Genomic DNA, 17,630 nt, shown 5'->3' on the forward strand with positions numbered 1-17,630 from the left:
ATTGGAACCGAGGATCTTCTGGTCTCAAGCCCAACGCCTTAACCACTAGACTATCACCTCCCCCAGTATTAATTGATGTGGGGATTTTAATGCCCATAATACCTTGTGGGGAGGGGAAAGGACAGATACTAATGGTCAGATAATAGAGGAGATGTTAAATGAAAGAAACCTGGTGCATCTAAATGATAGTTAAAAGACAAGGATAGATATAAGAACAGGCAAAGAGTCGGTGTTCGATCTCATGTTAGTGTCAAGCAGACTGGCTCCACAGTGTGAGTGGATCGTGTACTACAGTAGAACAGTAGGAAGTGATCACTGTCCAGTTCTGTATAGGCTGGATCACACCATACTGAGAATGATAATGGAAGACGGGTCTACCGAAAAGCAAATTGGGGAAGGTTGGTGGAAGTACGTGATGCGTACCTCAGCTTAGTGCAAGAGGAGGGTGATGTCAAGAAATTTGAAAGTGACTCAGAGTATACATTTGGCTGCAATGACTGCTAAGAGCACAGGTAGATGTACAAGGAAAGCTGTTCCTTGTTGGAATAATAAGTGTGACAAGGCAATTAGGAACAGAAATCAAGCTTTTAGATTACTGAAAAGGACTCATAATTACCAGCATTAGACTAAGTATAAGCAGCTACAGTAGTGAGAAGAACTAAAAAAATAGGAGAAACTAATATTATGATAAATGATATTTTCTCAAGTATTCGTTTAGGTATTGGTAAGTTGTTGTTTGTAGATGATGGAAGTTTATGGAAAGAGGGAAAAACGTTAAATTTATTGTGGTAAAGTTACAAGAAGCAGTAACTCAAGTAGAAGATTGGGGAAGGAAGTGGGGCTTTAGGTTCTCTGTTGAGAAGACTAAGAGTATGTTGTTTACGAGGAACAAGGTTCCATGAAACTGTCACTATATGGTAAAAATTTGGACAGACTGTCAAGTTTCAAGTTCTTTGGAGTTTTTTTTTTTTATTCATGGAGGGATCACATAATGAAAGTGGTTGACAAATGAAAACAAGTGATGAACATAATGAGGTGGCGAGTGGGGAGCAGATATATGTATGTCTATTTGGTAAGATCAAGAATGAAATATGGAAGCTTGGTGTATGGATCTGCCTCCAAGACAGTCTTGTCTTGGTTGAACCTAGATCAACCTCAGGCCCTCAGGATATGTACAGGAGCAGTGTGATCATCTCCATTTACCACAGAATCTCATACTGTTTATATTTCTATTTGTATTGATGTAAATAAAGTCGAAGACATGTTCAGTTACTTGGAAATGTTTATGTAGCCATCCCCTGACTTGTCTGAAGAAAACTGGCAAACTGATTATTTACAGGTATTATACCAAACGTTCCAATATTTATGCAACCCATCATATTGGCTTTTATATTTTTAATTAATTTATATCACGTTGTAGAGATTTGCTTTGAGACTGAGTTTAAGGAAGATAATTTTAGAATTTTTTTTAGCTGAGAAGTCTGATTTAATTTTTTGGATTTGAAATGGCATAAACAACTCAAAATGAGTGAAATATAAATACTTTTGGAGGGCACTGTATATATCTCAACAAATGAGAAGGTGGATAGGTTGGCCAAAAAAAAAAAAAAAAAAAGCTGTGACAAAAGACAAAACAGATATCAGTATCAATCTTTCCAAAGCAGAGGGCAAGTGTATTGTATGGAGGGAAATTAACTTACAACGCCAAGAGTACTGGAAGCAGGAGACAGAGGGTTAGGCACTTAATTTCAGTAACTAGTAGAGTGACAGATTCAGTAACTAGTTGTAGAAGAAAAGGGTGAAAAAGACAGGATGAGGTCACTATTACTAGAATGAGAATTGGTCATACTTTCTTGCACAGTACTCTCTTCCTCCTAGTAAAGTCACGGAAACAACTCTGCGAATTTGCGCGCACGTCTTTCATTACAAAATGTCCTTAAACAGTGGAATGTCCGCATAAAGTCCTCATGCCGGCCTCTTCTGAATCTTCTCTGTTCTCTCACGACGTCCTGGATGAATTAAGCCTTAAATTAGGATGATTTCAGCTTGAAACAGGCCGACGACGGCACCTGGAAGTGCTGCAGGATGTCCCGCTCCGTGGGAAGTCCTTACAGCGACAGAAACACCCCATAATCTCTCATCAGCCGTTAAACTTTTCACCGAAAACCAGCTGAATTTCTCGAATAGTGTCCACTCGGATATTCCTCACAGGTTCAGAAAAAGGTTTGATAAAGCAACGCGCGCCGTCTCGAGCAGCGTGTGAAACAAAGGAATTCAGCCGAGAGGGCGGGACCACATCTCACTCAAGGCCTGCCCACAGGGAAATGACGTCACCGACACGCGTGAAAAAACTCACGCATGCGCACGAGGGTTCAAGCATGATTGGTGTAATCGCATGTCAATCAAATCCCTATAGTTTTTTTTTTTAATATAAAACTGCCGGTTAGTTTTATAAGATACCTCGTACATGAAACACACTGGACTCATGGAGAGGACTTAGTGCTGCTATAACGGACTGATGCAGAAAGTGGCAGCAATGTAACATTCAACTGGTGTTAAAACCATAGAAGAAGAAGAAGCACTGCAGCCTTTGAGAGGGACCAAGATGGCGTCGCTATGAGCAGTTTTCAAACATCATCCCGCTAAATGTGACTATTTCCACATGAACCTTTCAAGCTAAGTGCGGACCAAACCCGTTTTGTTTATTTAACACTAAAGGTTTCCTAAAAGCGCTCAGTGCACAGATTGATGGGGAAAAACAGGAGTGTACAAGAAGCATGACGGTGCTAATCGCCTCCAACTTTAACGACGTCTCCAAAAATAAAGACGACTCACCCATGACAGCAATTATAAGATTGACCAGGAGATTCATCTGGCGTGAGGCGAAAAAACTCCAAATTCCTATCATATCTCATGGCATGTCATGATTCAGCATCACTAAATATACATTAATCTATTGGTTCGTCATATTGTCACAAAAAGTGTAACATTTTTGTAACAGGAGCTTGAATTTATTCTAACACATTCCATGACGGCTGCACGAAATTAAAAGTGATGCGGTGGGGTCTAGGCGGGGGATGTTTAGGTTTAGGGTGAAGGAGTAGGGTTAGGTTATGGTTAGGGTTAGGAGGAGTGGTAGGGTTAGTAATTGTGTGAAACCAAAATGATAAATATTGCTTTTCTGTTAACTAAATTTTTCAACTAAATGTTCTGTTTGACCGTTTGTAAGCTTTCTATTAACTAAATGTTAATACATGCTCAGTGTGAAAGGCATCTGATAAGACATTCCTTCAGCCTTGCTGTAGCACATCTGATAAAAACCATCCCTTGAGCCTGCCTTATCATACAAATGACTTGTGAATGATACTGCAAAACCCTGATCAATTGTCATAGTGGGTCATTGTTCACAACCTCCAAGTGACCCCTGATCCTCACCATGATGGAAAAGACATTCTCTCAGATGCAAGAGATTCTTTGATCATCACAGCCCTGTCATTCTTGTAGATAGAAGGACAATTCTTCAGTCTTCAGTTGGGACTTTAACAACCTGTTTCTTTTTAATTAACTCTGTGTTTGTGTTTAAACAGATGCATTCTTTAGACACTGTATGCATAACTGTCCCCTGCCCTGACATGTGAATAAACGTAGAGCTCAGAAAGCCACACTTCACACTGTTACAACACTCTGGTTAGCACAGTGTCCGAAGCTTCGTATTAAAAGCCTGTTATTTGACAAACGGTCAATGTCTTAACTCTTTCTTTTAAGATTAACTCCCCCCCCCATCATGAAAATTTGACTCATTTCGTGATGGAAGCATGAAAAAACTCCTGATAGTGGGTTGCCAAATTCCTACATGAAAATAATCGTAGCACTGAAGAGGCTCCAACACCTGAAGACTTGGCTGCCCAGGGGGGTGGGGTGGGGGAACAAACAAACTTTGGCACTTGTTTTAAAAGAAACAAGAGCAATCTGAGATTTCTGACTTCTGCCAAGGGTTGACGAGGACTCAAAATAAAAGATTTATGATTCACATTGTGACTCAGACTTTACCTGGACCTGGATTCCACAACACAATGCAGTAACTTCATACGAACCCAGAATGGTCCAACTGATCAAGATATTTAATTCACAAACTGAAACAAAATAGTATGTTCCTGATCTTGGTTTTACGAGGTCTATTAGAAAAGTATCCGACCTTATTATTTTTTTCAAAAACCATATGGATTTGAATCACGTGTGATTACATCAGACATGCTTGAACCCTCGTGGGCATGCAAGAGTTTTTTCACGCCTGTCGGTTACGTCATTCGCCTGTGGGCAGTCTTTGAGTGAGGAGTCGCCCACCCTCTCGTCGATTTTTTTCATTGTTTAGGAATGGCTCAGACTGCTGCTTTGTTTGATCAAAATTTTTTCAAAACTGTAAGGCACAACTGAGTGGACACCATTCGATAAATTCAGCTGGTTTTCGGTAAAAATTTTAATGGCTGATGAGAGATTTTGGTCTGTAACTGTCGCTTTAAGGACGGCCCACAGCGCCTGCGCTTCGAGGCGGCAGCGTCTCGCCATTTCAAGTTGAAAACTTCCACATTTCAGGCTCTGTTGACCCAGGAAGTCGTCAGAGAACAGAGAACTTTCAGAAGAAGTCAGCATGAGGAGTTTATTCGGACATTCCATTGTTAACGGACATTTTGTAATGAAAGAACGTGCGGGCAGAGTCGCATGTTGGGCCGGACCCGACCGCGGGGGGTTGCGACAGGAAAAACACCTCTGTTGGAAACCTTAACGGGCAAGTTGGAACATGCCCAAGCTGTTAAACAATTTCTCAGTTACTCACTTGTTGAAAGCCATCAAAAGCCGCCTGAATTTTACAAATGGTTTTCAACACAGAGGTGTTTTTCCTGTCGCAGCGCACACAGATTCGCCGAGTCGTCACGGAAACGACTCAGCGAATTTGCGCGCACGTCTTTCATTAAAAAATGTCCTTAAACAGTGGAATGTCCGCATAAAGTCCTCATGCTGGCCTCTTCTGAATCTTCTCTGTTCTCTCACGACATCCTGGGTGAATTAAGCCTTAAATTAGGATGTTTTCAGGTTGAAACAGGCCGACGACGGCGCCTGGAAGCGCTGCAGGACATCCCGCTCCTTGGGAAGTCCTTACACCGACAGAAACACCCCATAATCTCTCATCAGCCGTTAAACTTTTCACTGAAAACCAGCTTAATTTCTGGAATAGTATCCACTCGGATATTCCTCACAGATCCAGAAAAAATTTTGATAAAGCAACGCGCGCCGTCTGGAGCAGCGTGTGAAACAAAGGAATTCAGCCAAGAGGGCGGGACCACATCTCACTCAAGGCCTGCCCACAGGGAAATGATGTCACCGACATGCGTGAAAAAACTCATGCATGCACACGAGGGTTCAAGCGTGATTGGTGGAATCGCACGTCATTCAAATCAAATTAGCTAAAAAAATAAATAAAAGGGTCGGTTTATTGTCTAATAGACCTCGTATATCATGATGTTGTATCCATGAAGTAGTTTTTAGGTAATCCTAAAAGTTTACAAAGTGAAATCCTGGTCCAGAGTCCAGATCCGGATCCAGATCACTTCCAAAATTTAATGGAGTCTTCCGAGGCCCAACACAAATGTGTGGTGAAAATCCATTAAGTATTTTTGACGTAACACTCAAAATCCGACAAAGTGAAGCGTACAAATTGAAATCCGGATCCAGATCAAAATTCAAAATCAAAAATTCAAAATAAAAATTCAGTGGAGCCTTCCATGGCCTAATATCTATCTGTGGTCCTTAGTTGAAAAAAAGAAAGAAAAAGAAAAACTGTGGCCTTTGGTTAAAAAAGATCTAAACTGTGGTCCTTGGTATAAAAAAAACCAACAAACCAGAAAAAAACACTAAAAGAAGAAAAAAAATTTGGCCCTTGGTTACAAAAAAAATAAAAAATAAAAAATCAAAACTGTGGCCCTTGGTTAAAAACAAAACAAACAAGCAAACAAAAACCAAAACAACAAACAAAAACTGTGGCCTTTGGTTTAATAAACAAACAAACAAACGGAAACACCAAAAACAAAACTGGCCCTTGGTTAAAAAACAAAAAACAACTGTGGCCATTGGGTTAATAACAAAGGCGCACTTGGTTTAACAACAATAAAAACAGTGGCCCTCAGTTTAATAATGATAATAAAAAATAACCTGTGATCCTTGGGGAAAAAAAACCAAAACAAACCGATGAAGGTAAGGCCTTTTCGCTGACACTGAAGGCACTAATATGGACAGTCAGAAGGTGAAATAGAGGATTAATTCATTTTCTGCCCCTTATCCGAGTCATGGTGACATAGACCGACCAGCTCGACCACACTTCCCTATTCTCAGCTAAGTCCTCTTCCCGGGGGCTTCTGAGGCAAAATAATTCAAAAGACTGAAAATAACTGACTGCTTAACTTTTCCTCTTCTTACAAACCTGCTCAAAAATGCGCTTGTCCGGGTTCATGCTCATGGAAACGTCTGATTCTGTTCACGGTCAGTAGATCAGCACCGTTATCTTTCCTCAAACATGTTGGTCACCACCTCCTGTTTATCAGTTCAACACTCACAGCTGCTGCGTTTGGGGACGGCAGTTCTTCTCTCAGCTCATGTTCCATCCTGGGACCATCCTGGGAAGATTATTAGCTTTGGTCCTTTTTATTTATTTTTTTTAATTTCCCCTTTTTTAATTTCCCCTTTTTTCTGTTTTTCATACAATATGATCAAAGGACATAAGTGTCCGTAGTCTAAGAATCACCCGCATATTGTAAAATTGTGCAAAACTGACACATTTTGGCAGAGTTATGGCCCTTGATTAACAAACTTAGACACAGCCAGTTTCATGAGCGGGTGCCTGAATTCTGAAATTAACTCCTCACATGTTGAGGACAAATTCGGGAAACTTGGTACAATTCCTTGAAATGTTATCAGAATGTAGCAAAAACTTGTATCAAAGCAGCATTTGCTAGAGGGGGATATACTCGTATGTTTTGTTTTTTAAATCAAACCTGATCTTGCTCCAGCAGACTCATCATGACTCTGATTACAAATGCTGGAATTCACGATGGGGAATTTCAACATAGTTTACCCAATCATGACACTCACCTGTTTCCAATTAACCTGTTCACCAGTGGAATGTTCCAAACAGATGTTCTTTGAGCATTCATCAACTTTCCCAGTCTTTTGTTGCCCCTGTCCCAGCTTTTTTGAAATTTGTTGCAGGCATTCATTTCAAAATGAACAAATATTTGCACAAAAACAAAAAGTTTATCAGTTTGAACATTAAATATCTTGTCTTGGTGGTGTATTCAATTGAATATAGGTTGAAGAGGATTTGCAAATCATTGTATTCTGTTATTTACATTTCACACAACATACCAACTTCATTGGAATTGGGGTTGTGTTCTAGTACAGTGAAGGGGAAAAAAAAAATAAAATAAATAAACTTTGGCACTTGTTTTAAAAGAAACAAGAGCAATCTGAGACTTCTGACTTCTGCCAAGGGTTGATGAGGACTCAAAATAAAAGATTTATGATTCACATTGTGACCCAAACTTTACCTGGACCTGGATTCCACAACACAATGCAGTCATTTCATACAAACCCAGAATGGTCCAATTGATCAAGATATTTAATTCACAAGCCCTAAATCATAATCATAATCCCTAAAAGTCTACAAAGTGAAATCCTGATCGAGTCCATATCCGGATCCAGATCACCTCCAAAATTTAATGGAGTCTTCTGAGGCCCAACACTAAAGTGTGGTGAAAGTCCATTATGTATTTTTGAAGTAATACTCAAAATCTGGCAAAGTGAAGCGTACAAATTGAAATCCTGATCCAGAATCCAGATTCAGATCACCTCTAAAATTCAGTGGAGGCTTTCATGGCCTAATATCTGTGGTCCTTCATTGAAAAAATAAAGAAAAAGAAAACTGTGGCCTTTGGTTTAAAAAATATAAACCAGAAAAAAAACACTAAAAGAAAAAAGAAAAATTGGTCCTTGGTTACAAAAATAAATAAAAACTGTGGCCCTTGGTTAAAACCAAAACAAACAAGCAAACAAAAACTGTGGCCCTTGGTTTAATAATAATAAAAAAATAAAAAAAACTGTGGCCCTCGGTTTAATAAACAGCCAAAAAAAAAAAACCTGGCCATTGGTTTAACAAAAAAAAAAGTAACCCTTGGTATAAAACAAACAAAAAAAACAAAACAACTGTGGCCATTAGGTTAATAAAAAAGGCGCACTTGGTTTAACAATAATAAAAACAGTGGCCCTCAGTTTAACAGTAATAATAAAAAATAACCTGTGGTCCCGGGGGGACAAACAAACCAATGAAGGTGAGGCCCTTTCCCTGACACTGAAGGCACTAAGACGGAGAGTCAGAAGGTGAAGTAAAGAATTCCTTAACTAAAGCGCTCCCTCTGCTAAATCACCTCTAAATTATTTACACATTTTTCAGTTTGTGTGTTTTTAGGAATCCGCTAGCTTAGCGCAGCTACTAGCTCTTAGCCGGTTTAGCATGGCGGCTTCTCCTGTCTCTCCCGCACTTTTCTGCTCTGGGTGTGAAATGTTTAGTTATTCCTCTGCCTCCTTTAGCAGTAATGGTACTTGTAATAAGTGTAGCTTATTCGTAGCTTTGGAGGCCAGGCTGGGCGAATTGGAGACTCGGCTCCGCACCGTGGAAAATTCTACAGCTAGCCAGGCCCCTGTAGTCGGTGCAGACCAAGGTAGCTTAGCCGCCGTTAGTTTCCCTCTGGCAGATCCCGAGCAGCCGGGAAAGCAGGCCGACTGGGTGACTGTGAGGAGGAAGCGTAGCCCTAAACAGAAGCCCCGTGTACACCGCCAACCCGTTCACATTTCTAACCGTTTTTCCCCACTCGGCGACACACCCGCCGAGGATCAAACTCTGGTTATCGGCGACTCTGTTTTGAGAAATGTGAAGTTAGCGACACCAGCAACCATAGTCAATTGTCTTCCAGGGGCCAGAGCAGGCGACATTGAAGGAAATTTGAAACTGCTGGCTAAGGCTAAGCGTAAATTTGGTAAGATTGTAATTCACGTCCTAGCACAGAACCTTGTGGAACTCCATAATTAACCTTAGTCTGTGAAGATTTCCCATTTACATAAACAAATTGTAATCTATTAGATAAATATGATTCAAACCACCGCAGCGCAGTGCCTTTAATACTTATGGCATGCTCTAATCTCTGTAATAAAATTTTATGGTCAACAGTATCAAAAGCAGCACTGAGGTCTAACAGAACAAGCACAGAGATGAGTCCACTGTCTGAGGCCATAAGAAGATCATTTGTAACCTTCATTAATGCTGTTTCTGTACTATGATGAATTCTAAAACCTGACTGAAACTCTTCAAATAGACCATTCCTCTGCAGATGATCAGTTAGCTGTTTTACAACTACCCTTTCAAGAATTTTTGAGAGAAAAGGAAGGTTGGAGTTTGGCCTATAATTAGCTAAGATAGCTGGGTCAAGTGATGGCTTTTTAAGTAATGGTTTAATTACTGCCACCTTAAAAGCCTGTGGTACATAGCCAACTAATAAAGATAGATTGATCATATTTAAGATCGAAGCATTAAATAATGGTAGGGCTTCCTTGAGCAGCCTGGTAGGAATGGAGTCTAATAGACATGTTGATGGTTTGGATGAAGTAACTAATGAAAATAACTCAGAACAATCTGAGAGAAAGAGTCTAACCAAATACCGGCATAACTGAAAGCAGCCAAAGATAACGATACATCTTTGGGATGGTTATGAGTAATTATTTCTCTAATAGTTAAAATTTTATTAGCAAAGAAAGTCATAAAGTCATTACTAGTTAAAGGAATACTCGGCTCAATAGAGCTCTGACTCTTTGTCAGCCTGGCTACAGTGCTGAAAAGAAACCTGGGGTTGTTCTTATTTTCTTCAATTAGTGATGAGTAGTAAGATGTCCTAGCTTTACGGAGGGCTTTTTTTATAGAGCAACAGACTCTTTTTCCAGGCTAAGTGAAGATCTTCTAAATTAGTGAGACGCCATTTCCTCCCCAACTTACGGGTTATCTGCTTTAAGCTGCGAGTTTGTGAGTTATACCACGGAGTCAGGCACTTCTGATTTAAAGCTCTCTTTTTCAGAGGAGCTACAGCATCCAAAGCTGTCTTCAATGAGGATGTAAAACTATTGACGAGATACTCTATCTCACTTACAGCGTTTAGGTAGCTACTCTGCACTGCGTTGGTATATGGCATTGGAGAACATAAAGAAGGAATCATATCCTTAAACCTAGTTACAGCGCTTTCTGAAAGACCTCTACTGTAATGAAACTTATTCCCCACTGCTGGGTAGTCCATCAGAGTAAATGTAAATGTTATTAAGAAATGATCAGACAGAAGGGAGTTTTCAGGGAATACTGTTAAGTCTTCAATTTCTATACCATAAGTCAGAACAAGATCTAAGATATGATTAAAGTGGTGGGTGGACTTATTTATATTTTGAGCAAAGCCAATTGAGTCTAATAATAGATTAAATGCAGTGTTGAGGCTGTCATTCTCAGCATCTGTGTGGATGTTAAAATCGCCCACTATAATTATCTTATCTGAGCTAAGCACTAAGTCAGACAAAAGGTCTGAAAATTCACAGAGAAACTCACAGTAACGACCAGGTGGACGATAGATAACAACAAATAAAACTGGTTTTTGGGACTTCCAATTTGGATGGACAAGACTAAGAGTCAAGCTTTCAAATGAATTAAAGCTCTGTCTGGATTTTTTATTAATTAATAAGCTGGAATGGAAGATTGCTGCTAATCCTCTGCCTCGGCCCGTGCTACGAGCGTTCTGGCAGTTAGTGTGACTCGGGGGTGTTGACTCATTTAACTAACATATTCATCCTGCTGTAACCAGGTTTCTGTAAGGCAGAATAAATCAATATGTTGATCAATTATTATATCATTTACTAACAGGGACTTAGAAGAGAGAGACCTAATGTTTAATAGACCACATTTAACTGTTTTAGTCTGTGGTGCAGTTGAAGGTGCTATATTATTTTTTCTTTTTGAATTTTTATGCTTAAATAGATTTTTACTGGTTATTGGTGGTCTGGGAGCAGGCACCGTCTCTACGGGGATGATAAATGGGTGATTCTTTAACTACGGGCACTATTGGCCTTGTAAATGTAATTTCCACGACACCATTGCCTTACAATATAAAGCGCCTTGGGGCAACTGTTGTGATTTGGCGCTATATACATGTGCTCTGATGTCAGTGTTTATCTCCATAGCAACTACCCAAACAATCTTTCATACAAAATGTTTAAATGGACATTACAGTGTTGTGGTGGAAATTACGGAAATAGTGTGGGACAACTACATTTTGTTTAAAAAAAATCACAACAGTTGTATGACATTGAATACGCCAATTATGTTTTGATTATTTTACTGATATTTTATTCAGAGATATTTTTATACATTAGAAAAAATGTTTCTTTACCATTCATTTTTATCATTGAAGATCAAAAGTCTGGCTGTGGGACAAGCACAAAACAGCAATATTTGCATATAATGATACTGAAAAAAGTTGAAAAAGTCATCATAGACTACTAGAACAAATTTCTTAACACACTTTCATTGTAAAGATAACTATAAAAGTGTGAAATTTCCCCTTTTTTCTGTTTTTCATACAATATGATCAAAGGACATAATAAGTGCCCGTAGTCTAAGAATCACCCAAATATTGCTTTTCTGTTAACTAAATGTTCGGTTTTAACTAAATGTTCTGTTTGACTGTTTGTAACCTATTAACTAAATGTTAACACATGCTCAGTGTGAAAGGCATCTGATAAGATATTCCTTCAGCTTTGCTGTAGCACATCTGATAAAACCATTCCATGATTCAAACCACTCCACCGGGGTTTTGAATCAGTTTTTTTAATGATGGTAGGTGGGGCAGCACGGTGGCTTAGTGGTTAGCACTGTTGCCTCACAGCAAGAAGGTGATGGGATTGATTCCCACCTGTGGCTTTTCTGTGTGGAGTTTACATGTTCCTCCCGTGTCTGTGTGGGTTCCCTCTGTGTGGGTGCTCCAGTGACAGATGGAACGGTCCCCCCTACCTCCACTGCGCATGCGTTATTTTGGAGCTCAGCAGCTCGTCTGAGATGGAGTCTCTTCACCCTAAGAGATCAAATAGATTAATGTGATCATTAACCATCAGATGATAAAGGCAAAACTCTTAAATCATTCTAAAGTCAGTTTTAAGCAGAAACACGGCGAAACTCTGTGACGCTTTGAAATGGCCAATGCGCAGAGAACGCATCAGCTAGCAGCTCATGTAGCCGCAGTGCTCTGATCGCATCCTCCATCTTTTATGATGAAATAATGCTGAATTTATGTGGAAATGATTGTTGTACAAAAGCTTGATATCTGTCGCTGAGATAGATGATGACTGGAAGCAGAAACGAGGTGATAATCACTGAACCGCGGCTGATGATACATGCGCAGTGAAGGCAGGGTGGACGGATTTTTAGGAGGGACCGTTCGGTCGGTGACACCAGCTTCCTCCCACGTCCAAAGACGTGCAGGTTAGGTGGGCTAGAAACTTTAAATTGTCCGTAAGTGTGCGTGACTGTTTGCGTATATGCGTCCCTGCGACAAACTGGCGTCCTCTCCAGGGTGAACCCCGCCGCACACCCTATGACTGCTGGTATAGGCTCCAGCCCCCCAGGACCTGTAATTGGAGTAAGTGGTTGAAGATGAGTGAATGATGATGGGAGGTGGTTGATACTGATCGTCAATCTTGATTTCTGCTGTCTCATATGCAATATTTATGGATCTAATTTTTATAAAATTTTCTTCTCCGACCTTGTTAATGAGATGTTTGAATAAGACAATGATGACCTGTGCTGGTGAGTTTAATCAAACTGCTGACTAGACAAACTGATTGGTGCTCAGCGTTTCATCAGTGACAACTCTAAAGATTTTATATCGGGTCAAGGATCAGAAGCTCTTAGTTGAAGAACATATTTTTTTTCTTTCTTATTTCTGTTCCTCTCTGACAACATGTAGAAGATATTTGTCATCTTCACGCTCCTCTAACCGACCATAAATTAACTCTTCAGTTATTAACATCTGGATCCTACAGTTACTAGAAACTGAATGCTGGACTTTGACTTGATGTCGTCTTTAGGAGCTCTGTTTGACAGCGTTTTTCACAAACATATCACATGGGAGGAAATGGAAAATATCCAAATTCACACTCAGAACTCCAGCCGTTAAACATAGTCAGGAGCTGAAGGAGGAGACACTTAACAGAATCTACTCTCCTACAAAAATGCAATCTTTTAAAGAAAGAGAATCACTTGGATTAAGATACTGTAGAAATTAAAATAGAGCTCTGCGCTCATAGAGCACAAACATCCATCAAAACTAGTTTCAATTCCACAAATTTTTATCTTGAAAAAAATTTCAGGTCAAAGCCCTGTTAGAAGTGGCTTTTGATCAGATAAAATATAGATCAAAAGGGCTTTTTGATGTTAAAATCAAATATCCTCTAAATCCACAACACAGATCGAAAACGTTAGCATTTTTATGTTTTATTCATCTCAACAGACTTTGGTACAAATTACTAACAAAACAGAAGTATTATCAAGAAATAAAGGCCTGTTACAGAATTTAATCTCGTATCTACAAACTGACTTTGTGCAAGAATTTCAAACATCTGCTGCACCTGCAGAAGGCACGACCTTTGACAAACCGGTTCACGTAGCTCTGACAAAGACGCTACGAATCAACAACAATGAACGTTTTACAGATTTACACTGTACAAGTAGAATAAATAACCTGGCTGCATTCACGGGGGGTAGAAAAATATCAATACTGACAGCAAAACGACAGCCAGAAGATTAAATTATCCAGTGACTTCAAGATCAGTTCAATACATTTGATTAGAGAAATCACTGACTTCAAAATAATTAAACGCAGGTTTCCTTGTGCAAAAATCAGAAGTTTGTTTTGTAAATATTCCATCAAAAGTAAATAAATAAATAAAAAGCTGTATTGACAGACCGAAGAACCTCCCAAATCATCTGCCAAGCTGCTTTAAATACCTTCAGATACAACGTAAATAAATAATTTTAAATATTTGTTTCAATCTTCTGATTAAACTGGTAATTTTCTGATTTAGTGTAGTAGAGTACAACTTGTAGTTCTCCCTTACACCACTAGATGACTCTTACTGAAGCCTGCTTACACATGAGAAACACGTGTTGGTGCCGCAAAGCGCAATGAGCGGAGTGTCATCAGAACAACTCGGTCATTAAGAAGCAGCAGCGAATGGTTTCAACCACAACTGTGCAGCTGGGTCAAAGTTCATTGTGACTGACACGCCTCGAATCTGGAAGCCGTTGCCAAGTTTCCAACAGGGAACACCGAAACGGGACTCACGGTTAAAGTCTCAGATGAGTCCAATTGTAATGAAAAACCAAAGCGAGAATTATTGCTGCGCATCGACTTTCAGATTTATGCATAATCGCACGTTCGCGGGGACGAACGGGTTCCAAAGGGCCGGGCGCCACGCACAAGAATCGCTCACTCCGTTTTAGAAGAACACAAACATTTTTTTTTTTTTTTGGTCAAAACAAAGCGGATGATGTGGAAGTGGAGTGTTTTCGACACAAATATTTGTAAAGGTTTGATGAAGAGACAGAAAAAAAATCCACTTGGACAAAAACGCTGCCACAAGATGTCAAAACGTGCCCGTTTCTTCAACTATTTCAAAAAGGTTTTATCCCCACAGCGCCACCAAGAGAGTCCTGGCATTAAAGAGCAGTCGTCAGACACTTTGAACCCAGAATACAGTGTTTTGAAATGCTGCGACTGAGTAAATATGTTGCCTCTGTCCTTTTTGGGGAGGAGCTAAGCAGCGTTACTCCGCCTCTCTCCTCGTGGTGAGTCTACATGAGTCCGCAGCACGGCTCCTTGTTGTTGGACTCCTCCTCGGGAGCTCGCAGTTTCAGCAGCGGAGGCTCACCGCTCGCGGGCGTGAAGTACACCTGTCCGGGGGAGGACGCCTCCTCCACACTCGCCGCCCGTTGGAGATCCTGCTGGTCCGGAGGAGGCGTCATCTCACCTGCTGCGACAGGAGGTGGCTCCTCCTCTGGGGATGGGCCAGTGGTGGAGGGGGTGCTGGGTACTTGTTGAGTTTAGCAGCCGCACGCTGGCGTTTGAGTTCGGCGAGGGTGTGGTGGGATTTCTCCCGGGTCATGCTGTCAGCCGCGGCGTCCTCCGCAGAGCCGGGGCTGAGCTGGTAGGAGGCGCTGCGCTCCATGCGTCCCCCTCCGGTCCACAGCTCCCCGGGGACGGAGGAGGCCAACGACACCGATGTGCCGCCGTTTCCCAGGCCAGAGGAGATTTCCTGGTCTGCAGCCTCCATGTCCTCCAGGAGAGATGCGGCGCCACCACCAGCAAGCTGAAAGAACAGCAGACAAATTAACATTTGATGACAAATCACTCCTTAAAACAAACAAACCACAAAGGACACTCAGTACATTGACCCTAGCCCAAAGGGCTCTCAGCTACACCGCTCCTTTTATATATATACCTCTAATTTCCTGCTTTTAAACTCAGATAAAACTGAAGTTATTGTACTTGGCCCCACAAATCTTAGAAACATGGTGTCTAACCAGATCCTTACTCTGGATGGCATTACCCTGACCTCTAGTAATACTGTGAGAAATCTTGGAGTCATTTTTGATCACGATATGTCATTCAATGCACATATTAAACAAATATGTAGGACTGCTTTTTTGCATTTACGCAATATCTCTAAAATCAGAAAGGTCTTGTCTCAGAGTGATGCTGAAAAACTAATTCATGCATTTATTTCCTCTAGGCTGGACTATTGTAATTCATTATTATCAGGTTGTCCTAAAAGTTCCCTGAAAAGCCTTCAGTTAATTCAAAATGCTGCAGCTAGAGTACTAACAGGGACAGAAGGAGAGAGCATATCTCACCCATATTGGCCTCTCTTCATTGGCTTCCTGTTAATTCTAGAATAGAATTTAAAATTCTTCTTCTTACTTATAAGGTTTTGAATAATCAGGACCCATCTTATCTTAGGGACCTCATAGTACCATATCACCCCAATAGAGCGCTTCGCTCTCAGACTGCAGGCTTACTTGTAGTTCCTAGGGTTTGTAAGAGTAGAATGGGAGGCAGAGCCTTCAGCTTTCAGGCTCCTCTCCTGTGGAACCAGCTCCCAATTCGGATCAGGGAGACAGACACCCTCTCTACTTTTAAGATTAGGCTTAAAACTTTCCTTTTTGCTAAAGCTTATAGTTAGGGCTGGATCAGGTGACCCTGAACCATCCCTTAGTTATGCTGCTATAGACTTAGACTGCTGGGGGGTTCCCATGATGCACTGAGTGTTTCTTTCTCTTTTTGCTCTGTATGCACCACTCTGCATTTAATCATTAGTGATTGATCTCTGCTCCCCTCCACAGCATGTCTTTTTCCTGGTTCTCTCCCTCAGCCCCAACCAGTCCCAGCAGAAGACTGCCCCTCCCTGAGCCTGGTTCTGCTGGAGGTTTCTTCCTGTTAAAAGGGAGTTTTTCCTTCCCACTGTCGCCAAGTGCTTGCTCACAGGGGGTCGTTTTGACCGTTGGGTTTTTTTTTATTTTTTTATGTAATTATTGTATGGCCTTGCCTTACAATGTAAAGCGCCTTGGGGCAACTGTTTGTTGTGATTTGGCGCTATATAAATAAAATTGATTGATATATATATATATATAAATAAAAGCCCACGGAACTTGCCCCCCCCCCCATGGAGAAAACACAGTTTAACCCCTTAACGCCTGAATTTATATAGCTGTATATAAAAAAATGTTTTGTGTGTGTTTTTGCCTTTAAGTAGATGGTAAATAATGTTGAGATTATTAATTTCACTTTTGCACAAAAAATAAATAGTAATTTGGTATTTTGGTAATAATTTATGTTATAATGTCATAATAATAATAATAATGGTACGTTGCAAATTTGCGACAACAGGCATACTGGTCAATTTGGTATGTTGCATACTTCAGTCAAATATTGTAGCATATATGTGACAATAGGCGTTAAGGGGTTAAATTAAAATATGATTTTTTTTCTCTTTCTTTTAGGAAAAAAGTATTTGCAAATGCCAAAATTTCCACCAATAAAGTAGAAATTGTGTGTTCAAATCCTTTAATATTTTGCACACTGAAGGTTCAGTGAAGCACCAAAGTGCATATCGGCCTCAAATAAAAACAAAAATTGAGGTTCTGGACTTTCTTGGTTTGGTATCTGAACCCTTCATATTTATGAAATGAGAGTTAACCTTTTCATGAATTAAACTTGATACACAGAAAACAACTCTCAATATTATACATTTGTTTTTAAGATTTGTGGTTCTGCTTCTTTATCGAGATCCAGTCCAAAATGTAAAATACATATATGTTCCAGGTCAGACTGGTACAAATCTGTTGCTTTGTCATTTTAACCAAGTGCAATAGGGGACATTCAGATGATTGCGTTCCACAGCTGGCATGGCTCAGCTCAAGGTTGAATGGCACACGCGTGACC

General features: G+C 40.4%; 1 protein-coding gene and 1 long non-coding RNA gene across 2 annotated transcripts in view; one reads left to right on the top strand and one right to left on the bottom strand.

The window, feature by feature from the left end:
- The first annotated feature begins 1,722 nt into the window (after positions 1–1,722).
- LOC117502578 lies at positions 1,723–14,735 on the top strand. The gene is made up of 3 exons (XR_004558366.1): positions 1,723–1,733; positions 9,663–9,666; positions 14,352–14,735. It is a non-coding gene; the product is annotated as an uncharacterized LOC117502578 (long non-coding RNA).
- A 34-nt stretch (positions 14,736–14,769) lies between these two features.
- The window catches only part of ppp1r16a (protein phosphatase 1, regulatory subunit 16A), a 38,368-nt gene continuing 35,507 nt past the window's right edge, over positions 14,770–17,630 (bottom strand). Inside the window, 2 exon segments of the mRNA XM_034161570.1 lie at positions 14,770–15,193; positions 15,196–15,498. Coding sequence (XP_034017461.1) covers positions 14,984–15,193; positions 15,196–15,498 — 513 coding nt within the window. The 3' untranslated portion in view covers positions 14,770–14,983.

The sequence above is a fragment of the Thalassophryne amazonica genome, chromosome 1, assembly GCF_902500255.1.
Source record: "Thalassophryne amazonica chromosome 1, fThaAma1.1, whole genome shotgun sequence".
NCBI classification, from domain to species: domain Eukaryota; kingdom Metazoa; phylum Chordata; class Actinopteri; order Batrachoidiformes; family Batrachoididae; genus Thalassophryne; species Thalassophryne amazonica.